This window comes from Canis lupus, chromosome 8, assembly GCF_011100685.1.
Source record: "Canis lupus familiaris isolate Mischka breed German Shepherd chromosome 8, alternate assembly UU_Cfam_GSD_1.0, whole genome shotgun sequence".
Classification (NCBI taxonomy): Eukaryota; Metazoa; Chordata; class Mammalia; order Carnivora; family Canidae; genus Canis; species Canis lupus.
In genome coordinates this window covers 71,459,264-71,479,476 of record NC_049229.1, presented here as the reverse complement: position 1 = coordinate 71,479,476, position 20,213 = coordinate 71,459,264, and the positions used below count along the sequence as shown (strand labels likewise).

Below are 20,213 nucleotides of genomic sequence, written 5' to 3'. Positions count from 1 at the left end.
GCCTACAGCTACGGCCTGGGTGGATTCCCCTTCCCTCCCTCTCTTCTAGTTCAAGGGCTGCCTGGCCGGTTGCACACACCCTGTTGAACTCGAGTCCTCCCCGCCCCTGACACCCCCTCGGCTCCCTGGCAGGAGGGGCAGGCTTGCTCCTAATGCCCCCTCACCTCCACTGGGCCCCGCCCCTGAAGGGGTTCTGGCCTGAGCCAGCTGTTTGCACCTTCCTTTTTTTTTTTTTTTTTTTAAAGATTTTATTTTATTTATTTATTCATGAGAGACACAGAGAGAGAGGCAGAGACACAGGCAGAGGGAGAAGCAGGCTCCATGCAGGGAGCCCGACGCAGGACTCGATCCCGGGACCCCAGGATCACGACCTGAGCTGAAGGCAGCACTAAACCGCTGAGCCACCCAGGGATCCCCAATGATAGATTTTTTTTTTAAAAGAGGGTGTTCAAATTTTTTTTAATTTTAATTTTAATTTATTTATGATAGACATAGAGAGAGAGAGAGAGAGAGAGAGAGAGGCAGAGACACAGGCAGAGGGAGAAGCAGGCTCCATGCCGGGAGCCTGACGTGGGACTCGATTCTGCGACTCCAGGATCGCGCCCTGGGCCAAAGGCAGGCGCGAAACTGCTGAGCCACCCAGGGATCCCCATCCCAATGATAGATTTTTATAAAAACCTGAACAGGAGTGTATTCTTACTTTTTGACAGCAATCAATGGTGGGTGGGAGTGTGGTGGTGGTGGTGGTGATGGTGGTCCACTGTGACCACAGGCTTCGTTCGCATGATGTGCCTAACTTTACGGCCTTGGCTCTAACCTGAGGTTGACCAAAGGTCAGGGAAACGTTCCTGGACTGAACAATGAGATTGCCACTTCCATCTTTGCTCAGACCAAAAGTCCTGGTCTGTGAAATTTGGGGAAAAATTGAGAAGTGTTAATATTATATTTTTAGACGCAGTCATCAGCTTCCTCTCATTTTTTTTTTTTTAAGATTTATTTATTCATGAGAGACACACAGAGAGAGGCAGAGACATAGGCAGAGGGTGGAGCAGGCTCCCACCAGGGAGCCGGACAAGGGACTCCATCCTGGATCCCAGGATCACACCCTGAGCCCTGAGCTGAAGGCAAATGCTCAACCTCTGAGCCACCCAAGCGTCCCCACACCTTTTTTTTTTTTTTTTTAAGCTTCCTCTCATTTGTTTGTTTCTTTTCTTGGGTGGAGAAAGAAAGAAAGTCCATGATTTGCAAGTCTGCCAGAGCCAGAGTGTGTGTGTAGGGCCAGGTTGCTGTCAGGCACAAAGGCAGGAAGATGGCCTGTGTCCAAATGAAGATCCACTGGGGCAAGAAGAAAGCCAGGCTGGAAGGAAGAGAAGCAGGCTTCGAGCTCCAACAATTCCTGCCCAGTGAGGCTCAGGGGCACCAGAGACAAGAGCCCAAAGGCCATTCTTCGAAGCTGAGCAAGATTGCAGGGTTTCTGAGAGTACTGCGCAGAAATAAAGGAGACAAAAATGTCACTGATCCACCAGAAACTTCCAAAGGTATGGATCTTGCCATATTTATTTATTTTTTATATTTATTTTTAAAGATTTATTTATTTATTTATGGGCTGGGGGAGGGGCAGAGAAGCAGACTCCCCACTGAGCATGGAGCCCCCCATGTGGTCCTCAATCCTAGGATCTCAATCCCCGAGATCATGACCTGAGTTGAAGGCAGACGCTTCACCGACTGAGCCACCCAGGCGCCCCTGGTTCTTGCCTTTATATCTGATAGGAGTCTTTGTCCTGTTTCTTCATTTTTTTTGCTCATATATTCATCCTTTCATTCGGTATTTACTGTCTGCCACCCTCCTGGATGTTGCTCTGGGTGCCTGGAGGTGACCGGGCACAGTGATGAGATACCTCCTTCCCATGGCCGGAGTGTCCAACATGGAGTGAATGGGACTGGCTTGTTGACCACCACCTGCCATGCAGAGGGCTGTCACAGGGCTGGGGTGGGCTGCTGAGCCCAGGGGGTCTCTCACACAGGCTGGGGGAGCAAGAGAAGTACCAAAGCAGAGTGAACCAGCCAGGAGTCATCACATCTGTGAGACTCACCGTGGGCTCCTACACAAAGCTCATCTCAAAGCTGATGAAACCAAGGTTCGGAGGGTAGAGTCATTTGCCCAGGGACCCACAGCAAGTGAGAAGGTCAAGTTTCAAATCCAGGCTGGCAGGGGCGCCGGGGTAGGGTGGCTCAGTCGGTGAAGCATCTGCCTTCAGCTCAGGTCATGATCCCAGGGTCCTGGGATGGAGCCCTGGAGTTGTAGTTGGGGGAGCCTGCTGCTCCCTCTCCCTCTGCCCCTCTCCCTGCTTGTGTGCTCTCTCTCAAATAAATAAATTCTTTAAAAAAATAAAATAAAATGCAGGCCAGCAGAGCTGGCTGCTAGATTGTGCCCAGGCTTTGGGGCTACCGGAGTGAGAGAAGAGAGGCCTGGGGTGGGAAGGGAGCCGTGTGTGGAGTGTCTGTGTCCAAGCCATGTCTGTGTCTCCATGACTCAGCCTGTGTCTGTGCCCAGGAAAGCTTGCTAAGTGACCCTGAGTGCAACAGCAGGGCTGGCCGGGGCTGTTTATTAAGGCTCTGGTCCCTAGTGGGCTTGTGGGAGGGGGCTGGTTTTCTGCGAGAAGCTGGTACCTTTGTAATCAAGGGAGTGTTTTCCTGAAGAGAAAATGCTTCAGAGTTTCTGAGGTCAGTGGGAAGTTGCAGAATTGCAATGGGAGCATGGGGTCACGGAGGGACGAGGTGTCACCACTGCCTTTCTATCTCTGGCATCTGGATGGTGACTGACATGGTTCCGAAGAGGGAACAAGTATTTAGCAGTTGATTCACAGGTGATGGGATCTTTGAGGGCCTCCTACGTCCTCACTAACCCTGTGCCTGGTGGCATGGGGGCATCCTTGCCAGGATGGTCACTTTTCAGGGTCATTTCACTTTTTTTTTCTGCTGGCCCTATGTGTTGCTGGCCTGGGATGCCGGGAGATGGTCAGTTGGCCTGGAGCAGCCAAGCTGTGCATAGCCTGATGGGCCTGCTGGGGCGTGTGGATGACGTGACAGTGGACACCCCGTGTCTGCCTTTGCCTGCCACGTCCATCCCCACCAGTGTCTGTGCTACACAAATAGTACCAACACAGCGGTGTTTGTAAGAAGCCCGGGAGACCCCAGCTTTGTAAGGGCAGCTCTTCTGTTTTGGGGTAGGGGGATCATAGCCAGAAAACAGCCAGGTCGGTGTAGAATAAACAGGAGCTCCGTGTTACAGGGGGAGGGGTGAGAGTGCTCCAGAGTAGTAGAAACAGAGTGGGAGCCGTTCAGTAATTTAAAGTTTTCAGGGGTCACAGTAGAAATATAAAAAGAAAAAGATGAAACTAATTTTAGTGATATATTTCATTTAGCCCAATATAGCTGATGTAGTATTTCAACATGTTTCAACATTCAATTGATGTTAGAATTAAGACATTTTACCTTTTTTTTTTGGTTTCCCCCTGATAAGTCTTTGCAATCTGGTGTGTGGTTTACACTGACAGCACAGCTCAGTTTTGGCATTTCAAGTGCCCAAGTAGCCGTGTGTGGCTCGGGGCTGGTGTGCTGGACAGTGCAGCTCCGGACAGAAGGACAATGATGTCGAAAAGCCCTGCATCTGGTAAAACCATCTAAGTTCCAGGGGCTACAGTTCTGAGTTTAAGTCTAATCTGATTAATTACTATCCACGAGGAGCTATCTAGGAGAACTAGGTAGGGAATTCTCATCCCTAAATAGTTGCATGCCATGGAAGGCTGTCCTGCTCTGGTTCAAAGTAATTTCCATCCCCTACTGCACTCCTCTTCAATTCTTATTATTATAAGTTCAGCTGCTTTCACTGAGAGACCAAAGAACTACTGGCTTAAGATTAAGCAAGATAAAATTTGCTTCTCTCATGGAAGATTTGGGTAGGTGGTCCAGGGCTCCTCAGTGCTCAGAGACCCAGAAGCTCTCCATCGTACTCCTCCACTATCCTCCACATGGGGTTCTTGTCTCATGGCCCCAGATGGCTGCCCAGCTTCTGGCATCACATGTGCATCCCAGCTGTCAGGAAGGAGGAATAGGAAAGGGGAGAACATGCATTCACCCTTGACAATAGAAAGGCACTCTGAGTCCCAGTTTGAAGTATAAATGCCCTCTTATTTTGAAAATTTCAGGGAGAACCTAAAGTTCAAAAATGCCCTTTCAAGTAGAAGTCCATAAGAATTGGCATCCAGGTGTTCAATTGCTGTGGACAACCCTGCCCACCAATTCCTCTTTCAGTTTATTTTTATTTTAAATATTTTATTTATTTGTGAGAGAGAGAGAACACAAACAGGGTGAGGGGCAGAAGGAGAGGGAGAAGCAGGCTCCCCACTGAGCAGGGAGCCTGATGCAGACTGGATCCCAGGACTCCAGGATCACGACCTGAGCTGAAGGCAGATACTTAACCAACTGAGCCACTCAAGTGCCTCCCCCCCCCCTTTTGGTTTTGAGTGTCACTAGAGCCTGTCTCTTGCAGCTAGAGGCTGGGGTATCTTGCAGAGGCTCCTCTGGGATCCAAAGCGGAATCCTTCCCTTCCAATCTCTCCCTCTGGGCATAGCAGGTTGTTTCAGGACCAGCACTGTTAGCATCTCCTGGACTCCATAACCCATTGGAAACACACATTCTAGCCTGGGCTTGGGTGAGCCCTCTGGGTGGTCCTGATGCACATTTCTTTGGAGAACCTCTTTCTAGAACATTCTCAGCTACCTCTGCTGGACCTCCTTCTCTGTGAAGGGAGTGCTTCTTTTCTTCGAAAACCCATCTTTTTGGGTTCCTTTCTTCCAGGTTTCTCCGAGTTGGTCCAGGATGGGCAGTTCCTGGAGGCCTACCTGAGCATCCCGACATTGGTAAAGCAAGGGCAAGACTGCAAATCCCTGTACCAGGTTGTGGCCCAGAGCATGTGGCAGGTGGTCCAGCAGGCTCTGGAGGGCACTGAGTACTGCCCAGAGCTGGAGCTAAAGATCCAGGCTGTGCTGGGCACCATAGAGTGGACACAGGAGAAGCACCAGAGCTGGGAGGATGGTGACCTCCAGGATGGTGACCTCCAGGATGGTGACCTCCAGGATGGCGGAGTTGCCGCCTGGGGCAATCAGCTGGAGAAGCTGCTGAGAAGTGATGTGGAGGCCAGAGTGCCTGCCCTGGGCCCTGGCGACCAGGTGGACCTGTACCTGGAGAAGCTAGAAGAGGCTGTGACACAGGGCCTGAGGTCCCCGCGGGCCAGCCTGTTGGGGCCCCAGCTCTGGAAGGTCTACAGGACACACTTCCAGGAGGTCCTCCTCAACCGCCTCTGGGAGCTCATGCACTCCTTTGGCACCAACAGGGAAAGCTGTCACATGCTGTACTCCTGGGCCAAGATAACGTTGTTTGGGGAGCCAGGGTGAGTCCTCCTGGGGGACCTTGCAGTGTTGGGTGAGGCCACCACTCTGAGTGAGGACCCTCAGGCCAGGACTGTAGGACTGTGGTCAACAAAGAACCTTTGGAGGGGCCACTGGGGTGGGACTGGTGGCCGGAGAAGGGAGGATGCAGTTGGTCCTGGGGACAGCGTGTACGCACATGTGTGTGTGTGTATGTTGGTGTGTTTGTTGTATAGCATGTGTGGATGTGTTAGCATGTTTTGTGCATGTGTGTGTGTGTGAGAGAGAGAGAGAGAACACGGAGACTTGTCTACACCAATAGAGCCTCTGGCTCCCTTTCTCAGCCCAGCTGCCCTCTGCAGTCACTGGGTCCTGTGCAGGGGTGGGGAGAGGGCAGCACAGGCCGGCAGGAGGCAGGACCCAGCTTAGAGTCCGCTGCCCTCAGCGCCGAGCTGACCTCCACACCCTAGCCCCAGCTCAGCTCTTTGCCCCATGGCTCCTTCCGACCCATCAGGAAGACACTTGTGAGTGCACCTCCCACTTCCCAGGAGCCCGCGGTCAGGCACCTCTTAGATTCTGTGACGTTTGTTCCCTGGATGTCCCGAATGCAGAAGAAGCTGGTGGGACTAATACAGGTAAATGGATCCAGGAGTATCCCTCACCCAGAGGCCTCCCCGTCCTGCATCTGGGGAACAGCAGGCAAGGGAATGGGCTAGGGTGGGTCCTGGGTGGGGGGCTGAGGGGTGGTGTGCTGATTCTGTGCCCTGAGCACTGTCACATGGGAAGTGAGAGTGTGCCGAGGCTCTACGGTGGGAGGAACCCTGCCTAGTGGGCCTGTAGGGAGAGCACCAGGCCACAGGTCTCTGCCTTGACTGGTGAGTGCAGTCCGGCACCTTCCACACCGGGGGCTACGGAGCAGGGCCAGCGGGCCTCAGGTGGGCGCCTGCGGTTAATCCACGCAGACACAGTGAGGACTCAAGGGGACATCACAGTCTCCTACTGGGGTTGAAACGTGATTTCCTATAAGGGCACCCCTGGTCTTGGCACAGATGTGTCGCGCGTCCTAGGGACTTGTGGAAGAGATGTTTGGGGATTGCAGGGAGGCTCTCGGCCATTCTTAGCTAACAGACTGAGAAACTAAGCTTTATGACAGTAAGGTAAAGAATCCGTATCGATTTAGCTGAGATTTTTCCAGTAACTGGTATATAAATGCCGAGCCTTTTTTGGGTTCCTTGGATCACATGGGTTTGAGGCCCTCTTTCCTTCATGGTCCTCCCCGAAACTGTGGCGTTGCAGTCTGAGCTGAATTAAGGAAGACAGGGCTTATTCCCTGCTCTCCCACTCTGCACCTGTCAAGGGCCACGTGGTAGTGTCCAGTGGTCCATTCAGACACGCAGCCAGGACGAACGTGACAACACGCCTTACTGTGGTGGTGCTGTCAAGAGGCCAAGTGGGAGTGATGCCGTTACATCCCCGGGCACCTGTGCCAGGCGAGGGCTGGCATCAGCTGGACGTGGGGTTGGGATCCTCTCTGGACCAGACCCAGGAGGAGGGCAGGGTGTGGCTGGGGTGGGGTAGGAGTGGGAAAGTGCTGAGGGCTGAGCCAGAGAGAATTCACTTCTAGGCGATCCCCTTCTCCAGATAAGAAGGCCTAGGCCTGCCGAGGACCCAGCAGGCCTCCTGGGCTAAGAGTGAAACTTGGGTGGGAGCATGGGCAGCCAGTGTGAGCCCCCCCAAGACTGCACTGCACTGGCCGTGTGCAAGTCCAGATGAGGAGGACAGCTTCCTCAGGGAACCTTCCCCTTTATCACTGCCGTGGTCGGGTGGGGAGGTCACACTTGGGTTCTTGGCCAGGAGTTGGTCCTCAGTGCCCCGGGTCTCTCTGGAGCCGCCTGGTCCCCAGCAGTCCACCGCCCCTGTGTGCCCCGGGGCTGTGGGTCTCTGGGAGCCCCTCTCAGGTACCCTCATGAAAGGGCTCTGGCTGCCCAGGAATGGCAGCTGCTCGGTGCCTACGGGTGAATGAGTGTGTGGGGCATGGGCGCAATCACCCTGCCAGGATCGAGGAGGACAGTGTATCTAGAAGGTGCTTCACAGGCCATCCATGATGGATGGAGGGCTGGAGGCCGTGAAAGAGGAGTTTGACTCGGTTATGGGACCATCAGGGTGGGGGGATTTCAGGCCGCTGGTCAATGGTCCCCCTTGCTGGCTCTGGTTCTCACCCTCGCTCCTGTCTTCCGTTGGAGCTGGGCCTGGTGTGCCCCAGAGAGGAGCATGGGGATAGAAGTTGCTTTCACTGTTTTCTGGGCAGGAAAGCTTGGAGGAACAACTAGAAAATGTCCTGATCTGTGATTGGAAAACATGGGCCCAGGCTTCCTGCCCGACGTTTATCGAAATCTTCCAGGTACATGCCCATCGGCACTTTTCCAGCCCACCATGCAGGGTTCCTGGCCCTTCCTGAGCACCCGGCTTGGAAGGGAGGGGCCCTGGAAGGACTGGGGTGGGGGGGTGACGGGCTGATGGGTGGTGGGGCCCATGTGCAGCAAGGATGAGTGGCACACTGGAGGTTGGGGCTCCGGGCATCAAAGTGTCAGTGTCTGAGGGCGGTGGGCAGAGGCAGATGAGGTCCTAGCACAGGGCTGGGGGGCATCTCTTCTGGGGAGAGGCCTCCTCCTGGAATGTCTTTGCTCATGAAGCCCGTTCCAACCTCAGGGAGGACTTGCATAGAGAGAGACCCGTGTCTGGGGACACCTCGGGGAGAGGGTTGAGCAGCCCATTGGGGGTGGAGAGGCCACCAGTGGGTGTGTGTTGGGGCTGGTGCTCTTCTTTTAGAGGATCCGGTGCAGGGGGTTTCTGTTTCTTCTCTTGACCGCTCAGGGTTAGAGGGAGAAGAGGAGGTGCTCTTAAGCATTCTTAATGCCTTTATCCCAAGCAGCGCTGTTCAGTGTCAGGTGGGGCTGGGGCAGCTTCCGGGACCCACAGGAGAAGCCTAGCCCTGTGTGGAGATGAGGAAGTTGTTCAGTCTGGCTGATGGCAGGATACAGTGGAGGGTTCAAGGGAGAGAGGCCTGGCAAGACAGGTGGGCTTGGGAGGGGCAGTGAGGGCCTGGTGGGAGGTGTCTACTCTTTGCCATCTGCAGCAGGCAGCCTGGCAGGGAGGTGTGGGGGGGTGGCCTGTGCACTCCAGCCCTTCCTGCAAGGACAGGTGTGTCAGGTACAAAGTTGGGGGGGGACATATTCTCCTAGGGTCCACTGGCTTTGTGACTGGTCCCTGGGTCCCCCTGAGAGCCCATTTATTTTGATTGACAGCTGCTGGAAGAAAACATTAATGCAGTACAACCCATTGGACTACCTATCACTAGCCAGGTGCAATCCATGGTTCTGGAAACATTTTCAAAGTTTCTGAAAAGGTAAGTGAAAAGGTGGTCCTTGCCCAGAGAAGGAGGCGTGGGTGACTGGGTCGATCAAACCCCAGTTGGGAGTGCTAACCAAGCTTCTAACCATGGGCCAGCGGGTGTTTGGCCAGTTCCCGAAGCAGGGGAAGCTTCTGGCATTGGCTTTGGGTGCTCCCAGTTTGGCCTGTTTCACCTCCTACCTTCCCTCTGGAAATATCCCATGTGACATGGTGGCTCTAGCCTCCTGTGGCTGTCGAGCTAGTTCCATGGAGGGACTACAGTTAAATTTTATTTAATTTTAATTAATTGACCTTTAAACACCACGCGGGGCTGTGGCTCCCCTACTGGACAGCAGGATGGAACACACCCAGCTCTGCCCCAGTCTAGGATTTGGGTGGGGACCCCGCCTCTTTCTGACTGGCTAGGGCTGGGTTCAGGGTCAGTGTGTGGGTGCCTCAGGCCCCAAGCATGTCTCGGACGAAGCACTGTGTAGACCACATCACGAGGCTCTTTTCTCTGGGGCCTTCAGAGTGGCTGTGTTCACCTAGGATGGGCTCCTTAATGGGGCAAACACTAAGCAGGTTACTTAACAGAGACCAGAGATGTGGATTTTTAGGTGAAATCAGCCAGGTTTTAAATACTTATGAAAATGTGGTTGGGGGATCCCTGGGTGGCTCAGCGGGTTAGCACCTGCCTTCGGCCCAGGGCCTGATCCTGGAGACCCGGGATGGGGTCCCACGTGGGGCTCCCTGCATGGAGCCTGCTTCTCCCTCTGCCTGTGTCTCTGCCTCTCTCTCTCTCTTTCTGTGTGTCTCTCATTAATAAATAAATAAAATCTTTGAAAGAAAAGAAAATGTGGTTGGGTAGCCAGTTTGATCCTTGTTCTTGGGACTTAAGTGAGGACGCGCCTTCTCTCCTGCCTTTGGGAAGCAGCGTGCTGTCCCTGATCCTCTCCCTGCTCTAGGGCCGCTTCAGGGGCCCAGCCCAGGCTCGGGGTGCCAGCCCCCCCTTCCTCTAGGCCTCACTCCGACTCTCCCAGGGGGCCGGCCGGGCTGGGAGGGCGGGCCTCTCAAATACTGCATTAGCCAAAGGGAAAAAACCACTCCCATCCGGTTCTGAAAGCATTTATCACAAACGATCCCGGAGCGCAGTAAATGAAAAGGTCGTTAGGAAGCATCTGGCTGCAGGGCCTGGCACAGAGCCGGCCCAAGTAAACTCTGCCGTGTGAACCTCTCGGTCACTGTCACCCACATTTGTGACTCTGTGAAGAGAGCAGCAGCGAAGTGGGGAGGGGAGCGGGTCCTGAGGGCCTGGCTGGGTCCGGCGGGCCTGGGGGCGGGGCTGGCGGGAGGGGCTCTATCTCCGCCCTCGCACTGCAGGTACGAGGCCGAGGCCGCCCACTTCCTCCACCAGAACGCCACTGCTGGGCCCCTCCCCGAGGTGCACGTGCTGGCAAACTGCTGCATCCTCAGGTGCGTGGGGTGCGGCCGGGCGTGGGCGGGGCCGGAGGGCGGTGAGACGCGGCGTGGGCGGGGCCAGAGGGCGGTGAGAGGCGGTGTGGGCGGGGCCAGAGGGCGGTGAGGCGCGGTGTGGGCGGGGCCAGAGGGCGGTGAGGCGCGGTGTGGGCGGGGCCAGAGGGCGGTGAGACGCGGCGTGGGCGGGGCCAGAGGGCGGTGAGACGCGGCGTGGGCGGGGCCAGAGGGCGGTGATACGTGGTGTGGGCGGGGCCGGAGGGCGGTGATACGCGGTGTGGGCGGGGCCGGAGGGCGGTGAGGCGCGGTGTGGGCGGGGCCAGAGGGTGTGAGGCGCGGTGTGGGCGGGGCCAGAGGGTGTGAGGCGCGGTGGGGCGGGGCCAGAGGGCGGTGAGGCGCGGTGTGGGCGGGGCCAGAGGGCGGTGAGACGCGGCGTGGGCGGGGACCAGAGGGCGGTGAGACGCGGCGTGGGCGGGGACCAGAGGGCGGTGAGACGCGGTGTGGGCGGGGCCAGAGGGCGGTGAGGCGCGGTGTGGGCGGGGCCAGAGGGTGTGAGGCGCGGTGTGGGCGGGGCCAGAGGGTGTGAGGCGCGGTGGGGCGGGGCCAGAGGGCGGTGAGACGCGGCGTGGGCGGGGCCAGAGGGTGGCGGGGCGGGGCGTGGGCGGGGCCAGAGGGTGTGTGAGGCACGGCCCCCTGGTGTGGTCCAGGTTCTGGGCGAGGCCAGTGGAAGGCTGCGGGTTGGGTGGCCGGTCCCTACTGACCACCCATGAGACAAGGGGAGAGGACACCCATGTGTTGTACAGTATGACCCCATTTCCTAGGGAAACACCGGTAGCACTGGCCGCCTCTGGGCGAGTTTTCCACTGTACCTTTTGCATTTTAAACCACGTGGAGACAACAGTCTGTAAATACTGGTAAACAGTGGGACCGGATAGATAGACAGCAACAGCAGCAGAGATGAGGGCCGCCCGACGGGCGCGGAGGGGCACCGGTGTGGCTGGTGTGCAGCCTGGGGCTGTGGAAGGCGCTGGGCCACCCCTATGGATCACTTTGGTTGCCCCAAAAGGGAAACGTGGCAGGAGCTGAGCTGGGCACACATTCTGCCGGCACATCTGGACGCTGTCGTGCAAGACACCATCCACGACATCGAGAGCCACAGCCGGGACCACTTCCTGTTTAAGGGCAGAGCCCTGTGCAAGGTGCCGTCCCCCAGTGCCCCAGCCCTGTGTGGGGTCTTCTCTGTTCCCAGAGAACCAAGGCAGGAGGCGCCTGCCTGTGTCTCCCTGGACTTCTGCCCAGCCCAGCAGAGCCTTTGCTGGGGTGGGACACGGCAGGGCCCCAGTGGCGGACTTGGTTGGAGAGGTTCCTGGTCAGGCCTTCTGCCTTCCTCAGGCCGGAGTTCTTTGTCTGGAGCAGCAGGCTGGGCCAGCTGGGACTAGGGTGGGTGGGTGCGGAGGGTGGGTGGGTGCAGCTGGACTTGGCCTCTCCTCCTGTTCTGAGGCCTGGCTCCCTCCCCGCTGAGGGCACCTCCCTTTATCCCCTCTTCCTTTCTCCACCTGTGAAACAGCTCTCCTGCCAGACCAGCAGAGGCCTGACATCTGCTCCCCCTCCCCCAGATCCCGGCTTTGAGCCTGCTGCGTCCCAGGCAGGCAAGGTCCCTTCAGTGTGTCCTAGAGCCTCCGTCCCTGCCCCTCTGGCACTGCAGCTGTCACACTGGAGGATGAGGTCCCTGAGGATACCCAGGGGCTGGCTTGGCCCCAGGTCAAGTCTTGAGTGTGCAAGGTGGCCTCCTAGGATGTGGAAGCCACAGGAGAGAGTTTTCCCTTCAAATCTGGGGTTCAGGGCCCTGTTCTAATGGGCTAATGGGCTTCCTGGGTGGAAGATGGGAGGTCCTGGTGGGTGGGTCTCCATTCCTGCAGGTCTATCCAGTGATTCATTTTTCGCGGTGAGGACCAGCTCTGGAGACACTTGCCATTGGATTTTCCACAGAGATTTGAGCACCTAGGAAGACACAGGGAGGTTCCTCCAGGATGGCCGGCATACTGCCTTGCCTCACCCCCGTCCCAGCATTCTGTTCTGTTCTGTTCTGTTCTGGCCCATCTAGAGCCCCAGGGTCCTCTAAAAAGAACTCCCAGCAGCCACAGCACATGGACCGAACTTGGCACCCTGTTTTATAGATGATGCCGATGAGGCTCATCATGCAGATGGGACACTGGGGTGTAGTGGGCCTGGGACTTGCTTAGGTCCCCTGGTTAAATGCCGAGTAGGCTGGCTTTGCCCCCTCTGCCTGTCCCCTCTGGCGTCCATTGAGAACTGAGTCTTGGGAGTCTGATCCGGAGGGTGAAGGCATCATCGAGATCTGGAGCCAGGCAACGGTCCTGTGGGGACCCAGAGAGAGGGGGAGACCCGGGAGGACTCTGGAGGGCTCCAGGGAGGAGCTCAAGTCAAGGGCCGCAGTTTGAATCTGGGGTACTCCTAGGAGTCAGCAGGAGGAGGGTGGACAGAGCTTTGGGACAGATAGCCAGGTAAGCCTCTGGCTCCCTCGGTGTGGGCCCTGCTGGTCCAGAAGTGTGCGCCTGGTGGGGAGGGGAGGGGCCCTCAAGGCTGGGGCAGAATAGTCTAGGGGGCAGAGAGCACAGCCAGACCAGGCAGCCCGGGGGCCTCCATGACGTCTGGCCTTCCTGTCTGCAGAGTCTGCTCCTGGGTTACTTCGTGAGGAAGGACAAGGATCTGGTTGGAGCTCTGGAGGCCTTGTGGCAGAGTCTGGAGGGCCGTCCCAAAATGTACTCCACTCTCACGTATGAGGTAGGAGGCCCACTTGGGGGCGACTGCCTTGACCAGAAGCTGAGGCAGGAACCCCTGAAACCTGGCAGTTAGGGCTTCAATCTGCCTCGTGGTGGGGAGACAAGCCCCCCACAGGCCTGTGCCAGAGAAGTCCGTGTAACAGCCCGCCACCCCCACCCCCGAGGGCCAGCCAGACCATGTCCTGGGACAGCTTCCACTCAGGCCTCTCTGTCTCCTTGTGTTTTGGGGAGCAGGACATCATGCGAAGTTTGCATGTGGTGGTCTTTGGGGAGTACATCCAGGCCCTGGCCACCCACCTCAAGAAGCTGGCGCCCAAGAAGTGGGAGGACATCTTGGTTCAGGTGAACACTGACACCACGAAGTTGCACAACATCTTCACGAAGCACAGGGTGAGTGTGGACCTCTTGGGGAAGGCCGGGTGCTGGGGGCCTTCCAGTTCTGTGTCCTGGCCCCCCGTCTGGGCAGGTGTGCTCTCCTCACCCCAGCCACACACAGGCCCACCAGCGCTGGGCTACCTGCTCTCACGGCAAGGCTGTGAGGTGGGGGCAGGGATGTCTCACGCTCTGACCAGCAGTACAGGCCGGGTGAGGGGCCTGAGGTAGACCTGGGGTGTGGGCCTGTAGGTGGGTGAGGCGAACGGGTCCTCCTGAGAGAGGAGGCTGGGAACACAGGGCCTGGGCTCACCCACTGGCTGCTCCCTGCAGGACGTTGGCTTGGCCAACCTACAGGAACCCATCATGGGGATCTTCCAGCTCAGAGGGAACAAGGGCAGGGAGACTGTGGATGACTGGCTGGCGTCCTTCAGGGACAGATTCCCAGATTATTTAAGGTATGAGGGAGAATAAGGGGTAGGAGGTGGGTAGAGGGGGGAGGGGAGCCACGGAGGTGGGGTACTGCCAGGGGCCCAGGTCGGGGAGAGGAGGGGCCCCCAGCAGGGAGGGTCAGTCGCTGCCAGGTATCGGGAACCCTAGGTTGGAGTCTCATAGCTCAGTGATCCCCTTTCCCAGAGAGGGAAACAGGTCTCATAGCTCAGTGATCCCCTTTCCCAGAGAGGGAAACAGCAAGAGTCATGGCAAGGCCTTGGCCAGAGTCCCCAGCAAAACACTGCAGGTGGTGTAGGACCATCACCCACCCGGGGTCTTAAGGAAGACTGGTCTCCCTGCCTCTTGCTCCCAGGCTTCACTGGGCAGGATCCTTAGAGTCAGGACCCTCCTGTCCTGACCCGTTCCCAGAATTCCCAGGGCTCCCTGGTAGGCTGTCTAGGGGTCCTTGGAGGGAAGGGTGGGTGGGGACTTGGGGAATCTGCTAGTGTCCCAGGTATCCTGGAAAACACTGGTTGAGACTTCATTTGTGCACACTCATGGGTGCACAGGCCAGGTGGTCACGGGTGCACAAGAGCTCTCTCCCCACCCCCTAGCACCCAGGCCCAGCCATGCTGCTCTGTGCTCTTGGAGGAGACCGAGGACAAGGGAAGCTGCTGCTGCTGCTGTTGACCCCAGCTCTGGTAAAGGTAACCGAGGCTGCAAGGCTCCAGAGCGCTCCTCCAGGGTAGGCGATAAGGCAGGGTCCAGCCCTGGGCTGGGTGGCCAGGGCAGGAACTTGGGGGATGCTGAGGGAACGAGGTCGAGGGACACAGCCAGAGCATGGTCCCATTGCTTTCAGAGAACATTACTTCACTGTGTGCTCTCGGCCAGCAGTTCTCAAACGTTTTGGTCTCAGGATCCCTTTACTCTGAACAATTACTCAACTAAAGAACTGTGGCTTATGGGATTGCATCTAAGAGTTACTACATTAGAAATTAAATCCAAGTAATATCTAGTAACAATTCATTTACAGTATTTGTTAAAATAAGTAGTAATCCGGGGCACCTGGGTGGCTCAGTGGTTGAGCATCTGCCTTTACTCCAGTCATGATCTTGGGGTCCTGGGATCAAGTCCTGCATCGGGCTCCCTGCAGGGAGTCTGCTTCTCCCTCTTGCTCTGTGTCTCTCATGAATAAATAGATAAAATCTTTAAAAAAAATAGTAGTAATCCATAAAGATAGAAAATTAGTATTTATCAAATAACTGTAAACAAAGTAAATGATAACATATGCTATTTATATGTGAATACATAGATTTGGAAATAAACTGGTATTTATATAAAAATAACACTAATTTAGAAATATTAATTTATTTTAAAATAATAAATGTATAACATATTAACATTATGGCAAATAATGATTTTTAATTGAAAAAAATTAAGTGTTTCTTGTAATAATAAGAACAAACTTAATAATATGGGTGTCATTGTTTTATATTTTTACAAGTATCTTTGGCTTACTAGGAGACAGGTACATCCTCGTATCTGCTGCTGTGTTCAACTTGTTGGACATGCTTTGGCTGAAGCATGTAAGGCAGATCCAGCCTCTTATAGACTAGTTAGTGTGTTGGAGAAAGGGAGGGTATTTTATTTTATCATTTTAAAAAATATTTTATTTATTTATTTGAGAAAGAGAAATCATAAGCAGTGGAGAGGGATGGAGGGAGAAGCAGGCTCCACACTGAGCAGAGAGCCTGATATGGGGCTCAGTCCCAGGACCTTGGGATCATGACTTGAGCCAAAGGCAGATGCCTAATCAACTAAGCCCCCAGGCGCCACAAGGCAGTATATTTTAATGCCTCTTTTAGGTATTTGTTGTTATTACTTTTTGATAACAGAACTAAACTGGAGAGGTGGTAGTTTATTAATGATTAGGACATGGATTCTGAAACCAACCTGATGAATTTTATGAAATCTGCATGTTCCATTGTAGTAAAATCTGCCGGTCTGTCTTGCATTTGAGTGGCTCTTCTACCCAATATGTGATTTTGTAACATTGCAAATACCAGTCCACAGTGATGCAGATCCAGGTGTTGGCACGTTTTATCACACCTTATCCAAAAAGCACCATTGTTAAAACTGCCATTGAACCTATCAGGAGAGTCCGTAGCTGTTGGGAATCCCAGGGTCATAGTAGAAGACACAAGTTTTCCAAAATCCTGATTTTCGCTGGAGGGCTCAAATTTTTATTGTTGGTAACAAATACTGTCTGTTGTTTGCTTTGAAGCCGCCAGCTCACACCATTCACTCTCAAGAAATCGCTGTCAACAACTGAATAGTCTGTCCATTGGTCATTCTTTCAAGTAAAAGTGGTATGCCGTAGAGCAAGTGGCTAGTTCAGCTTGTAACTCAAACAGTTGCACAGGTGCTTTTCCGCAGGGCAGCTACTGTCTTTCTCTGTGTGGTAGAAGGGCTAACTATGAACTGTGCATTCCTTCCTGTGGAATATTAAACATCTGGGTACTCACGGTTGAGATTTAATAAAAGTAACTGTTTTTACTCTTTTATCAGTACATTTTAAATTGAAACTGGATTATTTTTGTGAGTGCATGATGGTGAAAGGTACTAGTAGAATTTGCTGTCACTATCTTGGCGCAGGCTAAGTTTCCAGCAGCTTTATCCACCATGGCTTTTGGGCCATGGATATAAATGTCTGCCCAGTGAAAAGCAAAAACAGTGGTTTAGTATAATGAAAAGAGTTTTGATCTCACAGGTCTCCCGAAGGGGCTCAGGGCCCTAGAATTCCATGGAACGTATTTTGAGAACCACTGGTTTAGCTGCACTGTGCTCTTCTTTGCCTGTAGGTGGACTGTAGGTGGACTTCTCTGAAAGTGTTGATATTTGATCATTTTCCCCACATAAAAATGATGCATTCATATGGTTTAAACAGACTGTCTCTAGTCTTTGCTGTTCTATTCCACCTCCCTGGAGGGCCGTTCCCATCTGTTGAAATTCCCCTCCTCCAAGGTCTGGCTCCTAGACCTCCATGTCTGTTGCTTACTTTCTTCCCTGAAATGCACATCACAGTCTCCCTTCAGCCAAGAGCTGTCTTGTCTGCTCACTGGCACGTGTCTTGATAGCAGAGGACCCACATGTTTGTCTTTGTCTTCACAGGATCTGGCGGCAGCTCCCTGACTGCCCTTAATGGAGGTGGAGGTGAGCTCGAGCTTCAGGAAGCCTCGGGCTGTGGAAGTTGTGTGGCTCCGACACCCACCTATGGAGAAGGATCTGGGTGCCCCTGGCCACCAGGTGGCCACTTCATAAATGGTGGCCTGACATCCAGGAGGAACCCAATCCTTCTCAGTTCTGGACTCGTCTGTCAGAAGGAATACCCTGACCCCAGCCACCAAGCAATAAGGCAGGCCAGGCCTTGTGGGAGGCCACATGCTCATGTTCTAGCCAGAAACCCTACTGAGGACCCAGCCAAAAGCTGGCATGAACCCCAGAAGAACCTCAAGATTCCTGCAGCCCCAACCACTGTCTGATGTAGCATCAGAATTAAAGGCGAACATAGCCTATTGGTGATTGGTGACTGAACAGTTGGACCCTCGCCTGGTGTGGAAGTTCCCACAGTTGGTATCAAAAGAGTTGTGAGCAGAGGGACAGTTTTGCTGGAGTCACCTTGGTCACCCACGCCTCCCCATGGAGGTGGGGGGACACTTGCTTGCTGCCACCCCCAAACTGCATGAAAATGCTTCAATGAACAGGCCTCTGCCTAATCTGAGTCAGAAGCTGTCAAGTCGTTTCTCCTTTTCCTTCCCTTTGTCCTCCTTCACGTTATTCTCTTTTCTGGAAAATGAAAGAGTAGTTCCTGTACATCAGTATTTAAGAGAGGCTGCGACCCAGACCTTGCTTCAACGCTGTTTTAGCAGATTCCCTAGGCTCAGGTACGTAGCACTTTAACATAGTGTAATAGAGGCAATTTGCATCTGTATTTCTTTTGTCCTTGGAGATGTTGAAAAGAATTTAAGAAACTTAAATTTCCAGGTCAGGGGCACTTGAGTGGCTTAGTTGGTTAAGATCTGCCTTCAGCCTCAGGTCATGATCTCAGGGTCCTGGGATTGAGCCCTGTATCAGGCTCTCTGCTCAGTGGAGAGCCCGCTTCTCCCTCTCCCTGTCCCTCTGTTCTATCTCTCTGTCTCTCTCAAATAAATAAAATCTTAAAAAAAGATTTCCAGTTGGAAGAGTCTTTTTTAAAAAAGATTTTATTTATTTATTCATGAGAGAGACAGAGAGAGGCAGAGACACAGGCAGAGGGAGCAGCAGGTTCCCCATGGGGAGCCTGATATGGGACTTGATCCCAGGACCCCAGGATCACGATCTGAGCCAAAGGCAGACACTCAACCACTGAGCCACCCAGGTGCCCCCAGATTTTTTTTTTCAAGGCCTGATTTTATTGCACAATGCTGCCTGTGTGGTCTCTGTCTTTTGGGACTGATTTGGCCTACAGCCCCGATCACCACTGGCCCTGACCCCAGTGGGCCTTGTCCACAGGCCACAGCTTGGTCCCTCATTGCGGTGGACACACTTTTTGGCCTGGAGTCCTTAGAGGGTCTCACATTCCTCATGTTTGAAGAAAGAAGTGGCTTGTTCATTCCGTCCTTCTCTGACTTCCCACAGGTCCATGTGACCCTCCATCCCATGGGTCACCACCTGCTAGAGAGAACAGACAGGCTGCTTCCTTCCTGAGCTGCCATCCTGGTGGGTCTCAGCCCTTCCTCTCCCTCTCTCACACCTGAGGAACACTCTCTTCTCTGACTCAGGCCCAGGACCATGTTCCTGGGGTCATTTCTGACCCAGCAGCGCAGGACCATGCTGGCAGGGAGCAGGAAGCCCCAGCATGCCCGGCCGAGGCCTGCGTGCAGCAGAGTCCCAGGGACAGCCGAGGGACCAGCCACATCTCCCACCCCTTGGGACCCAGGGGAGAGGGCCCTAGGCATGGGGCTGGGTGGGGAGGGTCACTGAATGTGGGTTTTCCATCCCAATCACGTTATATAAGCAAGCAATTCCACCCCCTCCCCCCAAAAAAAGACAAAAGAAAAAACTCAAGCCGTACGTTTTATTTCAGACTGTCCTGGACTGAGGCTGGGCAGCAGCAAACACTGATCGTCTCCCGAGGAAAGTGCCTTCATTCTGGGCGTCAAATCGCTCCTACAAGTAGTTTCTGAAGGAAAGGACAATGAGCTCTGTATAAAAATAAGCAAGCACACAAGGGCAGAGGAACCATGAGTGAGACCCAGTAGGACCTGCAGACAGCAGACAGGCCTGCAAAGACCGGCTCTTGTCACACGGTGTAGCAGACACATGGCATATCAGACACTGAGTGTACCAGACACCGACTGTATCAGGTACACGGTGTATCAGACACTGTATCAGACACTGTATTAGACACTGACTGTAACAGATGCACAAGGTATCAGACAGCGACTGTACTGACCGTACCAGATACCGACTGTATCAGGCACATGGTGTATCAGACACATGGCATATCAGACACCAACTGTACCAGACACCGACTGTATCAAACACTGACTGTATCAGACATGGATTGTACCAGACACTGGCTGTATTAGACACTGACTGTATCAGACACAGAGTATCAGACACTGTATCAGACAGCGACTGTCTCAGACACTGACTGTATCAGACAATAACTGCATTAGATGGTGACTGTATCAGACACACAGGGTATCAGACAGCAACTATATCAGACAGTGACTATATCAGATACCGACTGTATCAGGCACACGGTGTATCAGGAACATAGCATATCAGACACCAACTGTACCAGACATATGGTATATCAGACGTTGACTGTATTAGACACTGAGTGTATCAGATATTGACTGTATCAGACACCAACTGTACCAGACAGTGACTGTACCCGACACCGACTGTATCAGACAGCGACAATATCTGCCACAGACACTGACTGTACCAGACACATAGTGTGGAGTGTGGACAGATTGTGTCTAAAGAAATAAAACACAAGCTTGAAAATATCTATAGGGGCAGATGCTGACTCCCTTCATGGGGGATTTCTTGTGGCCTTAGAGAGGATCCTTTGGGACCCTTTGGGGAACAGGGTCACGAAAAAAACTCCATTCTAACACTTTCCCTTCCCTGAGCCTCCTGTATGATGTCAGGCCAGTTCCTGCCTCTCCACCTCGTTCACAGCAGGCCACTGATGCAGCCAAGCTTCCAGAAATGCATTAGGACCCATCTCGGGTGGCCTTGCCTGGACACCAGTCACCT

General features: G+C 54.1%; 1 protein-coding gene across 4 annotated transcripts; it reads left to right on the top strand.

The window, feature by feature from the left end:
- The first annotated feature begins 580 nt into the window (after positions 1 to 580).
- On the top strand, positions 581 to 19,962 carry LOC102154610. 4 transcript variants are annotated; one of them, XM_038545812.1, is made up of 14 exons: positions 748 to 1,538; positions 4,862 to 5,453; positions 5,945 to 6,065; positions 7,739 to 7,831; positions 8,736 to 8,836; positions 10,201 to 10,293; positions 11,360 to 11,492; positions 12,985 to 13,098; positions 13,332 to 13,487; positions 13,803 to 13,927; positions 14,516 to 14,602; positions 17,073 to 17,845; positions 18,579 to 18,659; positions 19,027 to 19,962. In XM_038545812.1, exons 1-11 carry the CDS (start codon positions 1,310 to 1,312, stop codon positions 14,589 to 14,591), a joined length of 1,833 nt encoding a protein of 610 aa, XP_038401740.1. In that variant the 5' UTR covers positions 748 to 1,309; the 3' UTR covers positions 14,592 to 14,602; positions 17,073 to 17,845; positions 18,579 to 18,659; positions 19,027 to 19,962. The 4 variants fall into 4 exon arrangements, with proteins under 4 accessions (XP_038401741.1, XP_038401740.1, XP_038401739.1 ...); XM_038545811.1 differs by having other exon boundaries at positions 14,516 to 14,646; XM_038545810.1 differs by having other exon boundaries at positions 750 to 1,538; positions 14,516 to 14,608.
- The last annotated feature ends 251 nt before the right edge of the window (positions 19,963 to 20,213 follow it).

Excerpts from the sequence above, each read along its gene's own strand:
- LOC102154610 (XM_038545812.1), top strand. The coding sequence starts at position 1,310 with ATGGCCTGTGTCCAAATGAAGATCCACTGGGGCAAGAAGAAAGCCAGG. Across the intron at positions 5,454-5,944 it reads ACGTTGTTTGGGGAGCCAGG|GAAGACACTTGTGAGTGCAC; the intron begins GTGAGTCCTCCT and ends CCGACCCATCAG. Across the intron at positions 13,099-13,331 it reads ACTCCACTCTCACGTATGAG|GACATCATGCGAAGTTTGCA; the intron begins GTAGGAGGCCCA and ends TTTGGGGAGCAG.